Source organism: Colias philodice, chromosome 21 (genome assembly GCF_061535455.1).
Source record: "Colias philodice isolate Cphi_HAF_F1 chromosome 21, ilColPhil1 Martin Lab GWU primary, whole genome shotgun sequence".
NCBI lineage: Eukaryota > Metazoa > Arthropoda > Insecta > Lepidoptera > Pieridae > Colias > Colias philodice.
The window spans coordinates 8,005,765-8,028,938 of NC_143106.1; the positions used below are offsets into that span (position 1 = coordinate 8,005,765).

The 23,174-nt window shown below is 32.6% G+C and overlaps 1 protein-coding gene across 4 annotated transcripts in view; it reads left to right on the top strand.

Annotated features, from left to right (window-relative positions):
• LOC149479070 (uncharacterized) overlaps positions 1 to 23,174 on the top strand; it is an 86,409-nt gene that overhangs the window by 56,076 nt on the left and 7,159 nt on the right. For 2 of the 4 annotated variants that reach the window (XM_089708809.1, XM_089708808.1), the window contains 12 exons: positions 2,237 to 2,344; positions 4,226 to 4,366; positions 6,544 to 6,696; positions 9,321 to 9,451; positions 17,367 to 17,520; positions 18,368 to 18,529; positions 19,114 to 19,213; positions 19,408 to 19,546; positions 20,439 to 20,605; positions 21,567 to 21,646; positions 21,935 to 22,063; positions 23,002 to 23,112. In XM_089708809.1, coding sequence (XP_089564935.1) covers positions 2,237 to 2,344; positions 4,226 to 4,366; positions 6,544 to 6,696; positions 9,321 to 9,451; positions 17,367 to 17,520; positions 18,368 to 18,529; positions 19,114 to 19,213; positions 19,408 to 19,546; positions 20,439 to 20,605; positions 21,567 to 21,646; positions 21,935 to 22,063; positions 23,002 to 23,112 — 1,575 coding nt within the window. Of the gene's footprint in view, positions 1 to 2,236; positions 2,345 to 4,225; positions 4,367 to 6,543; positions 6,697 to 9,320; positions 9,452 to 11,670; positions 11,746 to 17,366; positions 17,521 to 18,367; positions 18,530 to 19,113; positions 19,214 to 19,407; positions 19,547 to 20,438; positions 20,606 to 21,566; positions 21,647 to 21,934; positions 22,064 to 23,001; positions 23,113 to 23,174 lie in introns of all 4 variants that reach the window. The other 2 variants (XM_089708812.1, XM_089708810.1) reach the window with 2 other exon arrangements.

Consider the following 23,174-nt stretch of genomic DNA (forward strand, 5'->3'; position numbering starts at 1 on the left):
GCCTTATATAAATCTTAGTAAATGCCTATTTATATTTGGTTTTCGACAAATTTCAGTGTATGTATTTGAGGCGTATAAAAGCACTTGTTCGAAACGCATTTCCAATCTCAATATTATAATATTAAATATGCATCAAATAGTTGGATTGACTATTTATCAGATAATTTGAGTGTAGAACCTTATCCCGAAAAATGAACCAAACATTTAGATTCGACTATAAATAAAGAGATGTGAAAGCAAATGATATATTGCAAAGAAAACTTAGCCTAACCTGTGTTTTCTATTCAACCAATTATTCCCTGTTTTCAATTAATGTCTTCAAAGACAGAATCATTGAAATATAAACCCTGTTTCATTTCAACAAAAATAACTGAAGCGGAAACAAGCCTGTATTTAACGATACTTTTGTTCGTAAGTACCTAAGACAGGATAAAAATGCTCTCCTTCCTTTGATGGACAGATGCAGCGGCTAAAATGAAAAGAACTGCAAGGGATATGTTTCTCTTCTTGAATTTTTTCATCAAATTTGGCTTTGTAATACTTTTCGTGAAGTTAAATAGAATTCTTTTTTGTTTTCATAAACTCAAACTCAATAAATAAATCATTGTCTCTAACAAAACGACCATATTTTATAGGATTATTCTTGCGATGTTACATTTATATCCAGGATATATCGGAACTTGAGAAGGCTTTAAAGGGCTTTATATTTTTTAATGTTTGTTTCTTCTGTATGTTAATGTTTGGAAAGTAAAAATATAACAATGTATTTTGTTTATAATTCTATTATAATGGCAATTAATCAAGTTTGTAGCAAGCAAGTAAGCAGTTCGCCAACCTATAAACCGATTAGTGCCATGTAAATTAAATCAATAGAGAGATTAACTTTGACAATTACATAATGATGAATTAGCATTGTAACTTATAATAGAATTTAGTGCCAGCAAATTAAACTTGCTTAGTCTAAAATTTATTCATCGATTGCAAATTACAGACTTTTTGCGGGGTTTGAAAAGTTGGTATGAATAATAATAATAATCAATAAATCACGTATAACATCTGATAAAATATCGTTAATTCTAAATGTACAATACTCACACAACAAGAAAATATTATTTAACAGAATTTACCAAATCCCTTTTGATATCATAAGTGCGACAGTAAATCTGTGTGTCTCTTCTTCACGCCTAAACCACTCCCAAGTGGTTTAGGCGTGAAATTTGGTACAAAAATAGTTTGATATCTTACTAAGGACATAGCATAGAATTTATCCCAGAAATCCCACGAGAACTGGAACTATGCGTGAAAGGCTAGTTTCCAATAAATAAACATTGCGTTCCGCTTGCCAAGTGATCTAAAACTAACTCGTTACCACTTCATCTATTCCCGCACACTCCGCAGGTTACCCGTAGGGCTTTATTATTGTACTCCAGAGACAATCTAGCGTTGCCTTTTGCTAGTAATTTTGTTAAGTGGAACTATTGATTTTTCTAGCGTCTCTATCTTGGATAGAGTAGGTTTTTGCGTTCAATGTGTGAGTAGATATTGGATTGATTTTAAATTGGCCAGATCTTTATGAAGCGCATGTTTTTCAGTTGCACTAGAAATAAACAAATTTAAATAATCAAAACAACTCTTTCATATTGTACAGTGTAGAAATTTTTGCGAAATTTTCGCTAAAGGAATGTTTTCTTTCAACAAAATTTGCTATCTCGAGTATTTCCTTCGTGCTTTCTCACTAGGGCCCATCGAAAATTTTCATTGTATAATGTAGTTATATTAACAACTGCTTTCCGAATCGGTGGTAAATGGTAAAACTATATTATGATCAAATGTGCTTCTAGAAGAAGTCTAAGAGCGGGGGCACACGATGCGTTGCGGCGGCGGTGCGGCGCCGGAGCGGTGTCGCTGCGTCGTCTTACATAGAAATATCTGTGGCATGTCACACGATGCGCTCCGGCGCCGCACCGGACTTGTAACCACCGAGACGAGGCGGGGAGGGGTGAATGCGGTGCGACGTCGGAGCGGCACCGCTCAGTTGTTTTGCGTCACAAGGAAGGACACGCTGTGCAACGCTGCTACGGCGCCGCTGCGACATAAAAACGTTACGGCGTCGCACCGCTCGTGTGCCCACTGACACGGTGAAATCTTTGCGGTGCGGCGCCGCAACGCATCGTGTGCCCGCGCCCATATTGAATAAATAAATGTTTGAGTTTGAGTTTACGAGGCATTATTCCAGGTAATGTGCCACTACTTCTGGGTGACGTGTGACGGGCTGGGTGATCTGGTGTTCGCGCTGGATCTTGTGGTGCAGCTCAGGACTGGCTATTTAGAACAGGGTTTGATGGTGAGTTAAATATAGAAATTGGTAGATGTCAAAATGTTTATGGCGAATAAAGAATATACAGTAAGTTTGTAATTATTGTTAAAATTCTAGTGTTATATTCAGTTCTTTTAGAGATAATTACAATTTAATCAGAATGTAAGACTCTACATTTATTTTGTCTCGATCTAAATTACCTAATTTACGATTAATTAAGCGAGGGACCGCTATGAATAACAGTCTGATAACTTGTAAATTATATTAACATATTTAATTCTCTTGTGGCGAGATATGTATAGACTATGTAATAATTAGTTTGTAACTGCGTTGAATTTGGGTGATAACAGAAATGTTGCAAGTGTGTTATTGGTTGTTTATCGCGATGGGATTTCTGACCAAAGTTTGTAATACTGTTCGGGGTAATATCGCAATAGTGTCAGTGTCCCTTTATTTAGCCTTGTTTTGTTATGTGAATATACAAGGTACGTTATAATACTTAACATACCTTGTAGATTCATTATGTATTATAATATGCCTTATTGATTAACGTTACAAAACTAACGTCTGTAATTCGTGAATATAAAATACCTGATCGTATCAATATGGGACACGGAATATGTTAAATTGATAGGTCTTTAGTTTTGAATAAAAAGCGTATTTTATACCTACTAATAAAACTAAACCTACTCGAAAATATAGCAATTACTTACATAGTAAATATGCATTATGCATATTATTACATAATTTTAAAGATGTAAAGAAGTGATTGGTATGTCCAATATACATTTACTAAAACCACTTGTTTCTTTGCAAGTAGAAAATAAACTAAGTTTTAAATCCTTTATAAAGTTTTATCCGAAAAACAGTGACTTTTATTTAGTAACAAAACGCTTGCATCCACCGAGGAAATGCATCAGGTGTGAATCGTAAAAGCGCTGCAGCTGGGAATAAAATATTCGGTTAGGTTTGCGTGCTATTTTGAACTGGTTTTGTATTCACACGAGCAATATAACGTTTAAAAATATTGAAAAATGTTTATTTTGTAGTGTATGAATTGATAACATATGAATACAATATTATTACAATTGTTTCTAAGTTTTTTCTTCTGCTTACTTACGAATCCACCTATCATATTATGCGAATGAATAATCTCCGATCTTCATTGGAAATTAGTCATTGCTAAATTTTGAATTAGCTAAACTATAATCATGTAAATTTCTACTTATCGACTTCCTCACAATTGAAGCCGCGGGCACAACTAGTTTCGAATTCAAATCCCATGTTTTGTTGTTAATCTCTTTAAAAGCAATGATCGATCGAAGGGACAATCCCTTGGTTCTAAGCTTATTATCCTTTATACCTAATGTGAATATATTGTAGATATATTATTTTAAATCCTAATACAAATTCTTATAAATTAAGGGTCGGATTCACTTACTGATTATAATTAATGTCCCTGATAATCTATTTGAATATACTTTTTGACGAACATTTTCAGACATTATTTGTCATTTTAATTAACAGAGAACCTAACAACATATTAGGCGGTTACCATGCTGCCTTATAGCATTATTATCTATATATGTATAAAATATTTAAAATTATTTATAATATGTACATTTAACAGTCATTTAGTTTAAATAACACAAGCGAAAAGCTTAGCATTTAGGATTAGATCGTGATTCGTTGCGAAAAATGTCCTGAAATATTTATTGAATTGAAACTTCTTTAGGCGCGTTCAGAGTAAAATTTCAAGATCGCGTCATTGCAATACCTTCACGTCAGTAAAGAGTAAGTCGACGATTTTGGTATCTTTGGATCTTGCTAAAGAAGTTTCATTTTCTCACACGTGTGCTCCGCACACACTTTTATTTGTTATTTATTATGTTTTTTTTACATAAACAGGTATACGATTCAAAGAAGTTAGCAAAACATTACCTAAGATCGCGCTCCTTTCTCTTGGACATCGCAGCGTTGACTCCCTTGGACCTCCTGCAATTGAAGATTGGAACCAATCCTATTATACGCTTCCCTAGATTTCTTAAGGTAAGGAAAGGGAATTTTATGGGAGGGGGAGATATTTATTTTAGTGAATGTTTTTATAACATTTTGTGCTTAAAATGAAATAAAAATGTGAATATATTTTATTCTTACAATCTTTTGAATGTGTTTACTAAAATAACATCAAACAGATAGTTCTCGTATACATGAATAAAAATAATCGTCTTAGTTTAATACTTTTCATTTAAAAAATATAAAATATTATTAATATGCGTATTGAAGAAAAATGCCTATCACAATGTTTAAAAGAATTCTAGTTTTAAAACAAAGCTTCTGAAAAATAACTGAATATTCCGCTGCTGTGTGTTTTGCACAATTCTACCCTTTCTAGTAAATATTCTACAAATATACCAATGGGGAATGAATAATAGATAGGTATGAATGATTTATGCGTACTATAAAGTTATTCCTAGCCATTGCTTAGTATACACTAACTTATTGAATGAAAATGCTGCGTAAAAATGTAACAAACAACCCCTGAAATGAATCATAGATATATGTTGTGATTATAAATATTGAGTCGTAACTCGTTATTGGTCGTCTTATTAGCTTTCCACTGTAGTTTTGATTATTTTTCTATTTATTTAGGGAAACGACATACAGTAATAATGAATGATAATTTAGTTCCCTTAAAAACTTACCTCAAAATAACGTTCCAAATCGATGTATAATAATTGCTAATTACAAAAAAAAAAAGAATCTAGATTACAATAAGATTAAAGTCTTCAAATTACGAATACTTAATAACATTTAATGCTCAATAGAAACGGGAAAAGTTCGTATGTTTTTAGTAGAATTAATGAACAAATTTTGAAAATAATGTCCCAAGCCTGAAGCGATAGAGCCTCTTTTACAAGGGCAATGTTTTTCCCGTATCAATCTAGGCGGAGTTAGGGTGAGCGGCTAATCAGTTTGATTTTTTGTTATCATTAGTTTGACCGTTTGACCCTTCTCAAATCACATCCAATCTTGTCTGTGATTCTAACTATTTTCAATTAACTCTACTAATCTATTTTCATATATCTATGTGTATTTAAACTATAGAAGATTCTGTATATTGAATAAAAGTAAGTTGTGTTACTAAAATTTTGTTTGTCTGTTTACGCAAAACTGCTGATCGAATTTCAATGAAACTTTTTTTTATATAGCTAATATTCCACAGCAACAAACTTAAATTTATTTTGAAAAATTTTATTCGAATTTAAATCTAGGCGCGAACGAAGTCGCAGGGCTAGTCTGCGAAATATCACCTAAGATAAAACATAACATTTAATCAAATAGTCTATAATATATACATAGGATAAGCCATACCATTCAATCGCTAAAACTGTACTCGCCTACAATCTGCAAAAGTGGCTCAAACATATCAGCGCAATTTTTCACAAGCTCTTTATATATTTTGTACGAACTTACCCTGTCAAGGCTTGTGACACAACCTATTTGAAATCCCTTCCCGTTTTCACTTCATCCCTTATTTCCTTGCTTATTTTGTCACTAATATGGGCTTTTATCTGTACACTTGTAACATATTGAAATAATGTTTGAGTTTTTTTGTAACAATGTGAAACTATTGTGATAAATTTTGAATGTTTAAAAGGTTTAGATGAGAACCTAAATATTTAATTGCGTTAACAGATTAAGATAAGATTTACAGATATTTATTGATCGTACTGTATAAACGGTCTAGAATATGGAAAGGAATAACTTATAGTCATAGGTTGAAGCACGTTCATGGAATAATTTCCTCTTTCTGGTAGTAACCGAGAATTATGGAAAGAGTATTAATATAGCAGAATTTGTTCTCCAACAGAGACCTAGCAGCCTTCGCAGATTTTTTTTTCCATAAGAACCTTCCTTGCTCAACAAAAACGTAAAAAAATAATAATTGGTCGAGCCGTTCTGGAATTAAAGCTTAGCATCACATTTGGCAACACATTTTTATTATATAGAACACTAGCTGTGCTCCACGGTTTTACCCGCATTGCCCCGTTCCTGTTGATCTTAGCGTGATGATTTATAGCCTTCCTCAATAAATGGGCTATCTAGCACCGAAATAATTTTTCAAATCGGACCAGTAGTTCCTGAGATTAGCGTGTTCAAACAAACAAACTCTTCAGCTTTATAATGTTAGTATAGATTAAGACAAAAGCTATATCTTCCAGGTATATCGCGCAGTGAACTGCTACTACATAGTGGAGTCGCGTACAGTGTATCCCAATTTCTGGCGAGTCATCAATCTCATACATATTCTGTTAATATTAGCCCATTGGTTCGGATGCTTCTACTTTCTGCTGTCTGAGGCTGAAGGGTTTCAGGTTAGTTTCTGCTTAATATTGTTCATAATTTTTTCAGGGTCTTCTTTGTTATTATTAATGATGTACCAACATATAATCTCTTAGTAAATTGTCACACTGTATAAAATTTTACGGGACAGTCTTTTTTATATAAATTTTCAGGACTGTGTTCACAAAAATATGTTAACCTAGAACAATTTAGTCAATTCACTAACCCAATGTTCAAGAATGTTTCAATTATCTATTAAGAAAGCTGTATTTTTTCATAACTAAGTACATTAAAGTTATATTACTTCAACGATCACGATCATATATGTATGTATAAAAACTTTTAGATACCTTCGCCGTCTTCCCAAATTATCCAACTTCAAATCAACCTTTTTAATGACACTTCCAAAAGTGCACAAACAATTTGCTGCATCAAGTTACAACGGTCAGAAGTGTCATAAAAAGTTATTTCATTAATAAACAGGGTCCGGTCAATCTAGAAGTTTCTTTATAGCTAGAGTTGAATCTCGTCTCGCCAGCTTCATTTACTTCTTATTAATAGCTTTAAATTACTTGGATTTTCTATTTTATTTGTTTGTGTAATTATTGTAATCTTTAGAATCTTTGAAGTTGGTTAATTTGTCGTCTTAACTAATTGAGTGGTTACGACTACGATTTTCATCGCAAATTCGTATCACTGTGTTATTTATTGCTTTGAATTTATTTTCTATTTCATAAATTTTCTGTTTTAATTCTTTCTGTGTAATGAATAATTTTTCTAATCTTTTAAACATCTAAATTAACACTGAATTGAAATTAATAATTTAATTAGTCGCCTTTAATACCTGAGTAGCTAGGTACTTAGGTGCTAATGTGATGTTAAGTAATTTTAAATATTCTAGATATTATGTAGGTACATAAAGTACATTAAACTCATTGAAATTTGAAAATGGTAAAATGCTGAATAGGAGACTTATTTCCAAATTCCTCTTGTACACGTTATTCAATTTGAGGTTGAACGGATACTTTTCACTTTATTTTAGAAAATGTGATTTTTGTGGGTTCTGAATCTATCGCTTATAAATTTCCCATACTAATTTTGATAAATTACAATAAAACAAGAGAGTTCAGTTCATACATAAAAGTTATACTAACACATAACTCAAAATAAGCTTACCTAAATCAAAAATACAATTTGGCATTGTGGTATAAAATAATACTATTTCATGCTTGTATTTTAAATTGAAAATTTAATGCACTTGTAAAGCATTCATATACTTTATAACTATTGTAGAACTGTAGCAATGTGCTCATTTTTATGATGCATTTAGTTGAAGCTAACAATTTATGCGCTATATTTGACAATTATAAAATTTTATTGTATTGTTTGTAAAATCTTGAGTTAAATGTAGCGTATTTCGTGTATTTTTCTTTTGTTTTATTCAAATAATAAATATGTTATTTAGATATATTTTGTGAGTTAAATTTTCAACAAGGTAAATAATTTTAATAATTCGACAAGTTGTAAATCAAAGATATCGATTTATTTTCAAATACCTGCTGTGTATAAACGCATCAGGAAAGTAACAATTATACTGTTAATACTAATTTGGCAAAATATTATAGCTAAGAACTTTGTTCTACGTCCGTATTAGAAAACGTCTTAACTTAGAACATTCACGAATGTAGAGAAACGATGCGGCACGGCTCAATTTTTTACAATTTTAATATTTCCTCTTTGCACACTTATAATATCCTCGCCAGACGTAAGATGGAATAAAAAATAGCTTTAACGTCATTCAGATCACAGAAATGCGTACAAAAACTTAAGTTTTCACATTTTCATTAACTTTTTATGTAGTGTGCTTATTATATTGTTACCCTCATAGGATGCCCGTGTCCTAGCAGTGGGAACGTATTGTTTGTTGCTACTGCCACTTTGTAGATTTTTTTATGATTTTTTTGTTATTTTCAATCGTTATTCCGCTTCCATTTGTTATCTCCTAATATTATAGAGTATAGTTGTTCTATACTATATTTCTATGATAACTAGACAATCCAACACAAAAATACAGTTTTAATTCAAACCAATAGTTCCTAAAATTATCTGTTCAGCTTTCAAGCTTCAGCTTTAAAGCATTTAATACATATAGACATATACATTACAAACGGGAAAGTTTGGATGGATGGATGTTTGATACCTCTACGGAAAGCTAAAGCTAGTCGAAATATATCTTTTATAAGGTTTCGAGGTATTTTCTGGTTGGAACATGCGATAAATTACCCGGCTACAGACTATACATATAACACGGGATCCTAAATAGAGCATTACATCGATGGTAACTTATTTGGTGTTGCTATAGGTAATATATTTTACACTTATTTCTACTGTACCACTATTTTTTTATTTCAGGTATAAAACTCTAACTAAGTACTTAATTAAAAAAAACTGACAGAAATTTTTAAATACAAAATAAATTGTAATATAGATAGGATCGACTTCTTAGACGACGTAAGAGTTAGTTTTAATGAAGAGTAAAATTTTAAGAAACTCCATTAGATTTCATAAAATTGTGAAATACATAAGATTATTGTATTCATAAGTCATCTAACATTTATTTTAAAAAATACATATCAATTTATATATTCTATCACAGGGTGACTGGGCATACCCCCACCGGCCCGGTGATTACGCGACCCTAACCAGGAAATACCTGGGTTCACTCTACTGGTCCACGCTCACACTCACCACTATAGGGGATCTGCCTACACCGGAAACTAATGCTGAGTGAGTATTAGTTGTTTAGGTGTTTTTTTTTTGGTGTTATCACGGAATATATAACAGAAAATGTATTTGTTGGTATTTCTACACTTGAAATCGATTAACTACTGAGTTTGTACTAAGTCAGGTTTGTACTAAGTCAGGTTTAGTAACTCCAAATTAACTTTAACAGTTTTAAAAATAATATTTTATTTTGGATTGCAAAGCTCGGATTCTATTAACAACCTATCTAAAAATGTATTTGAAGGTTTGTACTTTGTAACATTTATTCTTTAAAATTAACTTTAACAATATAATAAAATGTTTTAAGTTACCAAAACATTTAAAAGTTGAATAACATCAAATCCATCATAAATGTTTAATCAAGAAGACACATAGATTGAATTATTTGATAGCAAATCATAATTCGGAAAGTTAAAATCTAGTTTACGATCATAATATCCGGTATGAAAAGTAATAAAATTTTACACAAAGAACCCGTAAGGAACTCATTTTTATGATTTATACCAAGTTTATACGACAAAAGTATGACTTATTGAATATTATAGGTGTTTAATTAAATCATAACATCATAATACATATATCGATTATTATATTAAATAACCTTTTCCACATATTGTATGGAATTAACGAAATTACCATAATAATATTATATTGGTGGCATGAACCAAACGAGCGTAAATCTTCATAAATTAAATTTATTTACAAAATATGTACACGTAGTCATATTATATGACTACGTGTACATATTTTGTAAATAAATTAGTACCTAGTACCTATAATAGGTACTAGGTAGAACAAAACCAAATTGAATTATGGTACAGAACTGAATTATACCTGAATGAATAACAAAAACTAAGAAATAGGTATGATTGCAAACATAATTAAATCACGTATTATATTACAAGTCTATCTAGATAAAAATCCATTATTTTTCCAGACTAATATACAATCCAAATAAGATGATTTTCAGAATTTTCTTATACGACGTTAACTAAGAACATTTACTATATTATTTTATTTCTGTCTTTTATCCTATGCAAATTAATATAACATGCAACTAACCACTAATTAAATTCTGCTTTAGTTAAGTGTTTTAATATAGCCATTTATACATTATATTTCCAGATAGTAATCTTAACGAATATTAAGTCTTATTTATAAAGAAAAGCGTCTATTTTCAGTAATAGACGTTGATTAATTTAATATATGTTCTAATTTACTTTTAAATTATTTGACCCAAAAAGTAATGATTAGATTAAATATTGATTTCAAGTTTACAAAAGTTGTGCGCGTTTATTTAATTTTAAAGAAAGTAATTTTAATCAAATATTTGAAATCTCTCTCTCGCATTAATAATAGTCATATGTAATATCTACAACCTCTAAATTTGATTAGTTTATAAAAAGAGTTTTTCAAAACTAATGTATTTACACAAAGAACCCGTAAGGAACTCATTTTTATGGACACGAATAGAATTTACGTGACAGTCATTGCTATCATAAGAAAGGTCAGTGACATAGAGCAATAAAAGTAGGCAGAAAACAAGAATATTTGTAATTCATGAAGAAAATTGTGAGGTTCGCAATTCGCATCCCTCTATTTGCTTTTGTTGCTTCTATAGAATATTTATGAATCATTCTATGAGGATTTTTAGCAAAATTCTTTTTTATTTAATCAAGTTACATAACACACATTTGTAGAATTTAAATTAAACAAAGAATAAACGCGTTTGTTCAATACGCTTTTTAGTAAATTACGATTGATTCTGCATCAAACAATTTTATTTACTTATTATCTACTATGTACCTATATGAAATCTTCACGCAATATTTGAAATTGAAAATTGAAAATACATTTTCATCATTTTCATAATCGATGAAACATGACACTGTAATGTTCTCATAATAAATGAATAAATTTGTTTGTTATGATAACATTAACAACTTAATAAAATTATTTTTTAAGGTTGTATTTACTTATTACATCTATCCCTTAAAATAGATTTGGTTTGGCTAAGGATTCGGATCAATCTATTTACTATTTACCGAAATAAGTTGCATAGAGCAATAACAATAGGAAATTCAGCTCGGTAGATGTAATAGCTTGAAATATTTTTAGTGTTATTAAGTTTCAAATTAACTATTCATCTTATCTCTTAAATTGATGTAAGTGAATTATTTTTATATATGTATAAGTGGCTATATAAAAGGTTGTTGTACTAGCACGCACGGAGGCCCCAAATTTCTGCCGCGTCGCGGACTCAAGTCGCGTCTTCTGCAATTCAGGTCTAACCGAGGGTATGTTGGCGGCTAATGATTGGTCAGATTATGTTTAGTATTTAATAATATTAATTCTGTAATTTTATACATCTATTATAATTATTTATTCACGTAAATGACGTGTTCTTTTCATCTTATAATATTAATTTCGCGCTTTAAAAATACAGGTTTGCAAATTATTATAATAATTAAGGAATATTAATAAAGAAAAGTATTTAAGAAACACTACCAAAAAGTAAATTTGTTGTTTCAATGTAAATTACTACCAAAGATACTAAAAATACTTCAAATAATAAAAATCGGAACTTAAATATTGCTCTCTAACGTAGCTTTTTATCAGAAAAATCAACAACCATCACTATTGTAGCACGTGCGTAAAACAAATGTTATTTTTAGACCACAAAGGGAATTTTCTTTTTGCGATAAAAATTGACGTCTCCGGAGAGCCATAATGGGGCCGGAAAAAACAATTTGAGGGTTGTGAGATAACGTTGTTCCTTCGATTTACATGCCTTTGTTAAAGATGATACGGTTTCACTAAAATAGTTTTAGACAAGTGTGTTACTTTAAACCTATAGTAGAAAGATTGAAGTTTTTGTTTGTTACGATATAACTAAATAAAACTAGTAGTCTACTTTTAAAAATGACTTTACTATTAGAAATCTACATTTTTATTGAAAAGTTTAAAATGATACAGATAATTTAATTGGAGAAGCTAAAGCCATCATTAATTAATTTTCAACTGTATGAAAAGTTATTTAGTAACTTGAGACTTATAGTCCATCTCTGTCCATATTATAATCTTCGAAAGTTTCGCTGAAATAAAAATTTTACTCTGTCTAATTATTTTTTTGCAATTCGTTAATTAAATTTATGTTCGTATCGTACACTTGGCTTACAACGGTGAACTTTTTAGTTTGCTTTTGAGCTCAGTGTAAAATTTGATATATCATTCTGATGACTCTCAGTTTCACGCAATGAGGAATAGTGTTAATTAATTTAGCTTTATGTTACTAAAATAATTTAAATAATAACAAGCTTTTCACCCTCAGCTTCGCCTGCGTAGTTTAAAAATTAACAAATTTTATATTAAAACTTTCATCGAGAACAACTCTATTCATATGCGAAAACAGAATTAAATTCGGTGCAAACAAGTTTATAGCGAACATACAGACGGACCGACAGATCACTTTGTTTTATAAGTAATGAAGGTATTGGTACAAAAAACTTGATACATAAAAATTTAAATATAAATAGGTATTAACTTATTACTTAACCATATTTCAATCAAGCTCTTAACCAAAAAACGTTCCTTATTACACTCATTAATCTGTTGATCTCAGGGATGTTATTCAATTCCGGGCAGCAAATTGCATATTTCCAATTATCTCACCGCTATAAGGAAAATTGGGTGAAATTATCAAAAACGTTTTTCTCGTTCGCACGTCAAGTTGTAGCTTGCGTGCAAATTGGGACATAACGAATTGTTCCTATTTTTTCCTTTACAAGTTACCGAAGAATTCAATTTGCCTGATGAATACACTACACGTTACCTCATTTACAATTTCCGGAGAGTTAAAAGTGATTTATGTTGTAAAGACCCTTTTTATCTTTCAACGAAGTGTTTTTTATATAATTGAGCTTTTGTGAATTAAGATTTTTTTTCGATTTAAATGTTGAAATGCTGATTTAATATTACTGTATGACAGATTTTACATTAGGTACTGAATTGTAAATTCGATTTTATAACAATTAAAAGCGCCTTAACTCATGTAGGAGTAGGTAAAAATAATATACTAATTGCGTTATTTAAAGTTAAGCTCGGACAAATTACAAAAATAGGCATTTTTAGTACACGAAAGACTTCTAACATATATCATAGTATGCCCATTACGGAACTCTTACTCTCGGAAACGGCCCTTTGTAGATAAATCGGCCCTAAAGGTCATTAGGGCCGGGTAAGGCAATAAATAACCATGGTAATTACCATGCCTTATAACAGTTTTATTTCCAGTGTGGGAAAGTGATGGCGCTAGACGACCTATATAGCGCTGTCTTTTTTCCACACTGGATATAATACTGCTTTAAGACATGGTACAGGTCAGTTTGGACTATTGTCTATGAGTTATGATCGGGAATCGTAAAATTAGCAGCTGTCGTTTCGAATAGTTAGGTTTATAGCCTGTCAGTTCAAGTTGGTAATTGGTACACATGTTGATAGGCTTTCGAGAATGTTCTCAATTTCGTTCTATTTATAGAGTTGACTCGCAAGGATGTAGGTTACTAATGGTAATAAACAGTTGTTATTTCAAGTGTTTTCTGGATATGTTTCAAAATCTTTGAACGCATTTAATATTGTGCGTTGTAAAATCATTAATTACTTCAATGCTTTAAGAAACCGTTATGAATATTATAAATCGATCTTTCAAAGCTTTAAAATAATAAGAGAATTTTTGCAAATAATTATTTTATGTAAAGCTGTAACTATTCAAATAATCCACAGTAAAACAGCAGCACTCATGACAATCAAATTTTCTTAAGGAAAGCTTAAGCAATTTCACCCTTCGGGAGCACTCCGAGTGAAACGAAGCATTCAAATTTTATTAATCAATTCGTATAGACAAAAGTGTTTCAATAAACCGTCCATTCAATCATACGGATCCAACAATACTTAACGTAATTGATATTTTATTTGATAAACGAAGCGATTTCATGAAACAATATAAATACGAATTTGTTTCGAATATTTCGTTGGTTGTTAAAATTTGTTCATTTTTTCATAAAGTTGTTAATAAAACGATTTAAAAAACGATAACTTGCAAACGTAAAACCGTTTCAATTTTCGTTCCCATCTTTCTTGAATTCAAAAATTTGAATTGCAAAATCTCGCATAAGTAACGATTGGAAGAGTTACATTCCGAGTTACTAGGTAGGTATCTCCGAGAAAATCTAGACAAATTAACTTGCAGCTCTTCTCAAATGTAAATGAAAGAGAACTTTCAAATAGTCTGTTTTGTACTGAAATAAAATTAATGGAATAATTCGGTTAAAGCCCTTTTTAAGGACTATTACTCTAGGTACTTTCCCCAGGATGGCTAAATAAGAGCATGCCATGTATACGCACATTTATGTATACCCCATTTATATCCTAATTGATCTACAATGTATTTAATAAGAACGTACCGAAAACATAGAGGACTTAGGCCTCTATGTTTCTATTAATCAAATTAAAATAATAACTTGATGAGCGTTCAAAGAAATAATTGTTATAGTTAATTTCTTTATTTTAATATTATATTTTTATATTATATTTGTTGTTTAATTTTAAATTTGAAAACATATTACGTCAATTCCGATTTCTGTGCACAAATCTCATAGGTACCTACAACGAAAACAACATTTATCTTCTTTGAGCGTAATGGTCTGTTATTGTGAAGAAAAATCCCATTTATGAATGGCATTAGCTTCAAAGGCCTGTCTGAATTGGGGGTTTAGCCGATAAGATCCATCAAAGACGCTAATCTATAATGACTATAGCACGCAATACTAGATATCAATCGTTCTTCGAACTATCTATTTAGTTGAATTTGCAGAATTTAGATAGTACGTTTGTACTACTAAAATTTAACTCTTAAGAAATCTACATACCATCTAATAAGCTTAATTTATTTTTCTTCCTTTAATTTTCATAAAGTCAAACGCAAACATTCGTTTATTCATTCAATTTCATCTAGAGGGCTATTTTGAATTGTTATAACAAAGTTTTACCAATTACCACCGATTAGGAAAGCAATTTCTGCGGAGTAGAATCGGAAAGAAAGAGTAATATTGGTTTAAATCACATAAAATCTTCTCCTAAATGTTATGAATGAAATTGATTGAAACCTGAAATGGTTATAAAGTTTAATGAATGAGGTAGGTAACCGAAATCGCAAATTGCTAAGCCGCTACTACGCTGATGAAGTTTACCCTGCGATACAAAGTTAAACTCATTTATAATTTGAATTAGTAAAAGCTTCTAATGAATATGGGGATTAGATTAAATATGGAATTGCTCGAGGACGTGATGGAAATTATTATAATACCATAATCATTTATCTAATGAATAATGTACCTACATTTCATGGACGAAAAGAATTAAATGTGGTCATAGTTTTAAGATTTATTTAACTTTATCTATAAACATAATTAAGTCTATTTATTTACATAAGAAATATTGTAATGACTTCTGACATTACTCTGAATAACCAATATAATCTGACCAATCGCATGCCAAAACTTAATTAATTAATTTTCAACACTTACTTATAACACATAATTATTAACTTATGCACACGATGGCTGTTATTTTTCAATCACGCTTCATAAAATCATTTAGCTAAGCGTTTCCCGAATATGAAAAGACGTCAATATTGACGTTTGGTCCTTCAAATACCGAATGGTCAATTAATTAAAAAGTCGATTTATAATATAAATTGGACAAGCTGTCAAATTTTAATTAACTCTGGGGATAAATGATATCGGAGCTTGTAAACAAGTGGTAGGCGTTTTTGATGACAAGGTGCGCGGTCACAGGCAGGCAATTAATATGGGTATGTTTTTATAATCATCTTTTACCTTTTTATTATTTCCACGTTTTTCTTTTAATCATTGTCATAAAAAATTTACATGTAAAAAAGTTGAATGCAAAGGAAAGTGAATAATTTTGAGTTTTAATTTAATTTAACACATAACTACGTAATATTAAAAATAACAGCCATTGTAAAGCACCTCTTTATGGCGGCGGCAGAAATTTGGAGGCTGTTCGCATCGCGGCGAAAACTTTGGGTACGGCAAATGTGAATAGTTCGTCCGTCATCGAATTCTTTTTATTTATTTGTTTTTTATTGCTCATCGATAGCCTACGAACTTTGAAAGTTTTCGAACAGCCTTCATTGAACGCAACCGCCATTCTATTGTCGCTTCGATTCACCTTTGCTTTTCGGTTTTTATTGTAACTGTTCGAAAACTTTGCACCACTTTTTGTTGTGTTGCATGTTTCATTTATTTTTTTCACGCCACCCGTTTTGATGCTCAGATAGACGAAATTAAGATGCGGATGTGATTAATTGAGTCATGTTAATTAGTTGAAAGGAGATTCTGCTCGTGTAGACACGCTCTCTGTTCTCTGAGCATTGACAAAGCGGGTCCAACCTTTGATGTTATCTGATTTTCAATCTATTTTAAGCTTTGTTCTCGTTTAAATTTCCATCCAGTAGCAATTTTGTGTCGTCACATTCTTTTAAATTTCGCCACTTCTGAAATATGCGGAAACTGAATTATTCAAATTTTATCTCCGTTACTCTTTTAATAGCTATAAATGTATTACTACCTCTTTGTTTTCGCATATTTTTAAGATAAAAAAAGGGTTTCACTCCGGGAGTGCTGGCAGAAGTGAAAACTTGATTATTAATGTTGAGCATGTTTGATATTTTGGAATGGTATCCGTCTTACGCTTTTTCGATCAGGTCACGTGTCCTGACGCGAGTTTAAGATTTTATACCCATTACAGAAAAAGTGCTCAACGCCGCTAAAGAAGTTTTCACTTCAAAAAATAATGAGTAACTGTAAAATGCTGATTATTCATTTTAATGTTTCAGATATGTATTTACAATAGTAAGCTACTTGATCGGTGTGTTCATATTTGCGACCATCGTGGGCCAAGTTGGCAATGTCATCACCAACAGAAACGCCAACAGGCTGGAGTTTGAGCGCCTTCTTGATGGTGCTAAGACTTACATGAGACATCATAAGGTAAGATTTACCACTCTTACTTAATCTTAAAATTACAGCAATTATACAAATATCAGAAGCCACTACTTTAGATTGAAAAAATATGTTTGTGTTGGATATTTCATAATACATCAATACTTTTGAGAGCAGACGAAGTTGCATGGGAAAAATTACAAAAGTCGTATGACGTTTTTATCGCCATCGCCAATAGTGCGGTGGTTTGTGGCTAATTATCATTTTCGATTTTTTGTGTGCCTTTCCTATTGAAATCGAATTACTACCTTTTGACAATACCTCTAATATTGTTTATAATTCGTTTAACACATTTCTTGTTCACTATAAGTTCCATTAAGCATAGTACGTCAGCTGATGCGATACACTCTTTATAGTGTTATATGTATAAGTGTTTACCTTTTATGTGTTGGTGTAGGTATAGCTGATAGTAAAATGTAATGTCTACACTAATATTATAAAGAGGAAAACTTTATTTGTTTCATTGTAATGAATAGGCTCATAAACTACTGGACAGATTTTAAAAATTCTTTCACCATTCGAACGATACATTATCCACGAGTAATACCTATAGGCTATAATATATCATCATGCGACCAACAGGAGCGGAGTAATGCGGGTGAAACCGCGCGGCACAGCTAGTCCATACTTATAATATAATATTATAAATGCGAAAGTAACTCTGTCTGTCTGTTACTCAATCACGCCTAAACTACTGAACCAATTTGCATGAAATTTGGTATGGAGATATTTTGATACCCAAGAAAGGACATAGGCTACTTTTTATTGCGAAATATGTACCACGGGCGAAGCCGGGGCGGACCGCTAGTTCTAAATAAATATACACATTACACAGGTCCCAGGCGGCATGAAGCGCCGCGTGCTCCGCTGGTACGACTACTCGTGGTCGCGCGGGCGCATCCAGGGCGGCGGCGACATCAACACCGCGCTCGGCTTGCTGCCCGACAAGCTGAAGACTGAGCTGGCTCTGCACGTCAATCTGAGCGTGCTTAAGAAGGTACGGGGAATGGTGGCAGGGGACTGATAAAAAGCTGGGGACGGGGGATAACAGGGGAATGACTGTGTTATTGGTGACGGGGACTGACTGAATGATTATGTGTGGTTGGCAGGGAACTGACTAAGATATTATGGTGGTGGCAGGGGACTGACTAAAACATTTACTTATTTATTTAATACTCTATTGTGTAAGAAACATAAAAATTACAATAATACATTAAATAAAAGCAAAATTGCTATATACTGGTGGCAGGAAACTGACTGACTGACTAAATGACAGCGACCGATTTAAAAATATTGCAGGCTACTGACTAAGCTACTCATAACTAACACACAACTAACAATTAACCGACTGTTTATTGGTGTTACTATCATCTCGATCCAGTAGGTACAATTATAGCTAACTAGTACTGTGTTGTTTCTATATTCTGCTTACAGATCTATCAAGAAATCATAAAAAAGTTTAGTTAACCAAGAACTAAAAAATCAAACTATTTTTAAACTAAAAAAAATCAAATCAAACTTCCTATGCAATTTCTCAAAACAGTCTTTGTTTATAAAAAAATTATGTTTATAATTTCACAGGTTACAATATTTCAAGAATGCCAGCCAGAATTTCTTCATGACCTTGTCCTCAAAATGAAGGCATACATTTTTACCCCTGGAGATTCAATATGTAGAAAAGGTACAAGAGATCTTTATTTTTTATATCTATTATTAAAATTTACTAAATAGATGATTTAATCTCCCAAAAATGAACCAGAATACTGTTTTTGGAATGTATTAAAATTTTATTCTAAGCAAATTTAATGTATTTTTAGTCTATTTTCCCTTCAAAACAAAAATTAAACCATATTAATTGAATAAATTAAATTCCAGGTGAAGTGGCTCGAGAAATGTTCATCATAGCGGACGGCATTTTGGAAGTTATTTCGGAAACCGGCCGAGTTCTCACCACTATGAAGGCAGGGGATTTCTTTGGAGAAATCGGCATTTTGAATCTGGATGGATTGAACAAGTTAGTTAATTATGATTTTATTTATTTATTTATTTGACCATTTATTGTACTACACAATTTAACATTACAATGTAGAGTATATTAATTGTATATTTTATTGGTGTGTTTGAAAATTTAGTTTTTGTATGAAATATTAAATTGCCTAGACAAAGTTTTATTTTTCTTCAGCTTCCAAATTGACTGTTCACCTGGCGCGATGACTTCAGATTATTAAAATGCTAGTCAGATTGTTAAAATGCTATCGGTTTTAACGCTGCAGGTGAACGCAATGCGGGGAATAAGAGTGGGGTTGAATTCCAAGGTGTACAGTTAATTCATATGGGTTGTATATTTAAATCCGCGCTTCCTGTTTGGTATGGGATGCGCGTGACCGGTGAGCGTGCGGCATGAAATTACTGAACCGATTACAATGAAATTTGGTATATAGGTAGCTGAAGACTCACAGGAACGGGAACTATGCGGGTTTTTCTTTGAGAACACGGGCAGAACCGCGGGTGGAAATCTAGTTTTGTATAAAATAAGTTCCCTTGCTTCAATTATTTCTCTTATGTGTTGTTATTGTATACATCCATTGTCCATACACAAATATAAATTACTAGCGGTCCGCCCCGGCTTCGCCCGTGGTACCTACATGTTTAAACTATCCTATTTCTCAAGTTGGATCGAACTGCACATGGTGTGCAAATTTTATTATAATCGGTAAAGTGATTTAGGATTCCATTCGGTCAGTCGGTGGTAAATGTTAAAAATACTTATGTAATGACGATTCGAAAGTGCTACTAAATAGTAGTCTAATTGAATGAATGAATGTTTGAGTTTGAGTTTGAAAAAAACATTGAGGACAAACATTGTGACACGAGATTTATAAATATTAAGATCTATATGTCCGCAGACGTACAGCAGACGTCCGCTCAGTGGGCTACTCGGAGCTGTTCTCTCTGTCCCGCGAGGACGTGCTGGCGGCGATGAAGGACTACCCCGAGGCGCAGGACATCCTGCAGACCCTCGGCCGCAAGCGGCTGCAGGAGGCCAAGACCATGTCGCGGCAGAAGCCCAAGGGTCAGTATTTGGGGATAATAATTAGTTCGGAACATGTGGTAGAAGTCAAATGGGGAATATTCATGTTTTTGAAGTGAAAACTTCTTTAGCGGCGTTAAGCACTTTTTCTGTAATGGGTATAAAATCTTAAACTCGCGTCAGGACACGTGACCTGATCGAAAAAGCTTAAGACGGATGGATATCAAACACGCTCAACGTTCATAATCAAGATTTCACTTCTGCCGGCACTCCCGGAGTGCAACCCGTCTTTTTTTCTTTTTTGTCTTAAATTAATAGTTTACTATTTTATAACGTAGAAAAAAGTATTAATGGTCTTCAAAATACTCTAGATATTTTTAAAAATGAAATTTAAAACTTTTAAAAATTTTAAGCAGTTCAAACGCCGCCGTTTTGCGCGCGCTTTGCGTGACGTCAAATGACACGTCCAGTGGGTGTTTACCTTAGTGTTTACTGTGGAGTGATGAATTGTCGTGTCAGATGATGTCACATTTCGTTCGACCAATGGTGGCGCGTTTTGGAAGTTTGAATTTCGCTCCCTTATTTTGCACTTTCTTAATATTATTTTAGGGGTTTAAATAATAAGTAAATAAAAAAAAATCCTTTTCATTATAATATTACGATAATAAGTATTCGAGAAAAAAATATTTTAGGCCATTTCAAATTTTATGCATATTCCCTATTGTTAGTTTATTGTGAAAAAAATAGTTAGAACCATGAGACACGGTTAACCGTTAATATCGTAATGCGTTGGTATATGGGGATAGAGAAATTAGTCAGGAAAATTAAAAACAGAAATATTCGTAAAAACATGTAAAAGCAGAACCCTAAGTTTTAGTTTATAGGGAAAAATGAAATTAGTCAGGAACAAGTTGTAGCAGAAGTCAAAGTATTAGTCAGTAGCAAATACAAAAACAAATAAACATACTATTTAAATTTTACAAAGTATATTTTGTTATTACAGTTGAAGGCAGTCCCGATAAAGCTGGTGGTGACGACAGCACGTCAAAGAGAATTGTGCACAAGTTGCGTACTGATGTAAAGGTACGTTTTAGGCAAAACTAATCTATATCTATATAATATATAAAACTCAAAGGTGACTGATATAGTGATCTATCAACGCACAGCCCAAACCACTGGACGTATTGGGCTAAAATTTGGCATGCAGGTAGATGATTCTTGCGGGAACGGGGAAAAACGGGGATGCACGTACAAAGTCGTGGGCCGAAGCTAGTTAAGAATAAATTAAAAAGTAGCCTAACTATGACTGATATCTCTATATAAAAAGGCTAAAGGTTGTCACATGCATATAACTGAAGGCCGGTCCCTCAGGGCATCCGCAACGCGATCCGCAGCCGCTCCCGCGCGGGGCGGCGCTCGGGCGACGCGCTGGAGCTGCGCGACGCCAAGCTGCTGCGCCGCATGCCGCGTGTTGGTAGCGACGACCATCCGCACCACGAGGTACTAGTGTGCCCCAAGGTTTATACCCGCATTACTCCCCTCCTGTTGGTCTCATTTACCCGCATTACTCCGCTCCTGTTGGTCTTAGCCTTTAACCTTCCTACATAAATGGGCTATCTAACACCGAAAGAATTTGTCTAATTGGACCAGTAGTTCCTGAGATTAGTGCGTTCAAACAAACAAACAAAATCTTCAGTTTTATAATATTTTAGTATTAGTGTAGATACAGGGGTTACGCAGCCGATTGTAGATAAATCAAGCGGATAATATTCCAATTTTGTTTTTTTATTTTTATTTAAAGGATAAAAAAAATTCATTCGGGGGGGTCGGGCTCGCGTCCTTTGCCTTAAGACTTTGCCATATTAGCGCGCGACAGAGCGCTAAATTGACACCTCGCTATGATGCAAATTGTGTCGCGGTAACATACCGTCAAACAGAGCACGTGCTCTGTTTAAACGTATGTCACCGCGTAGTCAAACAGGATTCTATCTAGCAAAGCCATTATCGAAGAGACTCCTACTCTAGTCGACTATAGCAACTGCATTTCTTCTATTCTCGCGGGTGAACTTCTATGAAATAAAAATACGTTATACTTTTTACTGTCGCTAATTAATTTCACTATTCGATTTAAAAAAAACTCACTTCAATGGTTCCACTATCAATTTTTTAATTCAGATATTAATATTACAAGTAGGTAGTAGTAATGTAGTCGCAAAACACATCGTCATCCATATTCTAAAGATCTGTCCAATATTTCGTTTGTTTTGAAAATATAATAGCTCTGTTCAGTTTATATATACGATAAAACTGAAGGTTTTATTTACGATATTTGATTTTCTCGGAAATAATTTCACTATGTTACCATTAAAATATTAAGTCGCATTTTCTCTTATTCATTGATGCAATCCTTAAAATCTCAAATCCAATCAATGTCCTAGGATAATGTTGGCGATTCCGCTTCAGCTGCCAAAGATGGGGAAAAAGTTGTGTCACCTATTGGAGCTGGCCTTCCCTTACTTTCACGATTAAAACTGCTGAAAGAAAAACAGGTCTGCAGGATTCAAATATTACTGACTCATTTCATTTTTGTTATTATTACAGCAGCTTTAAT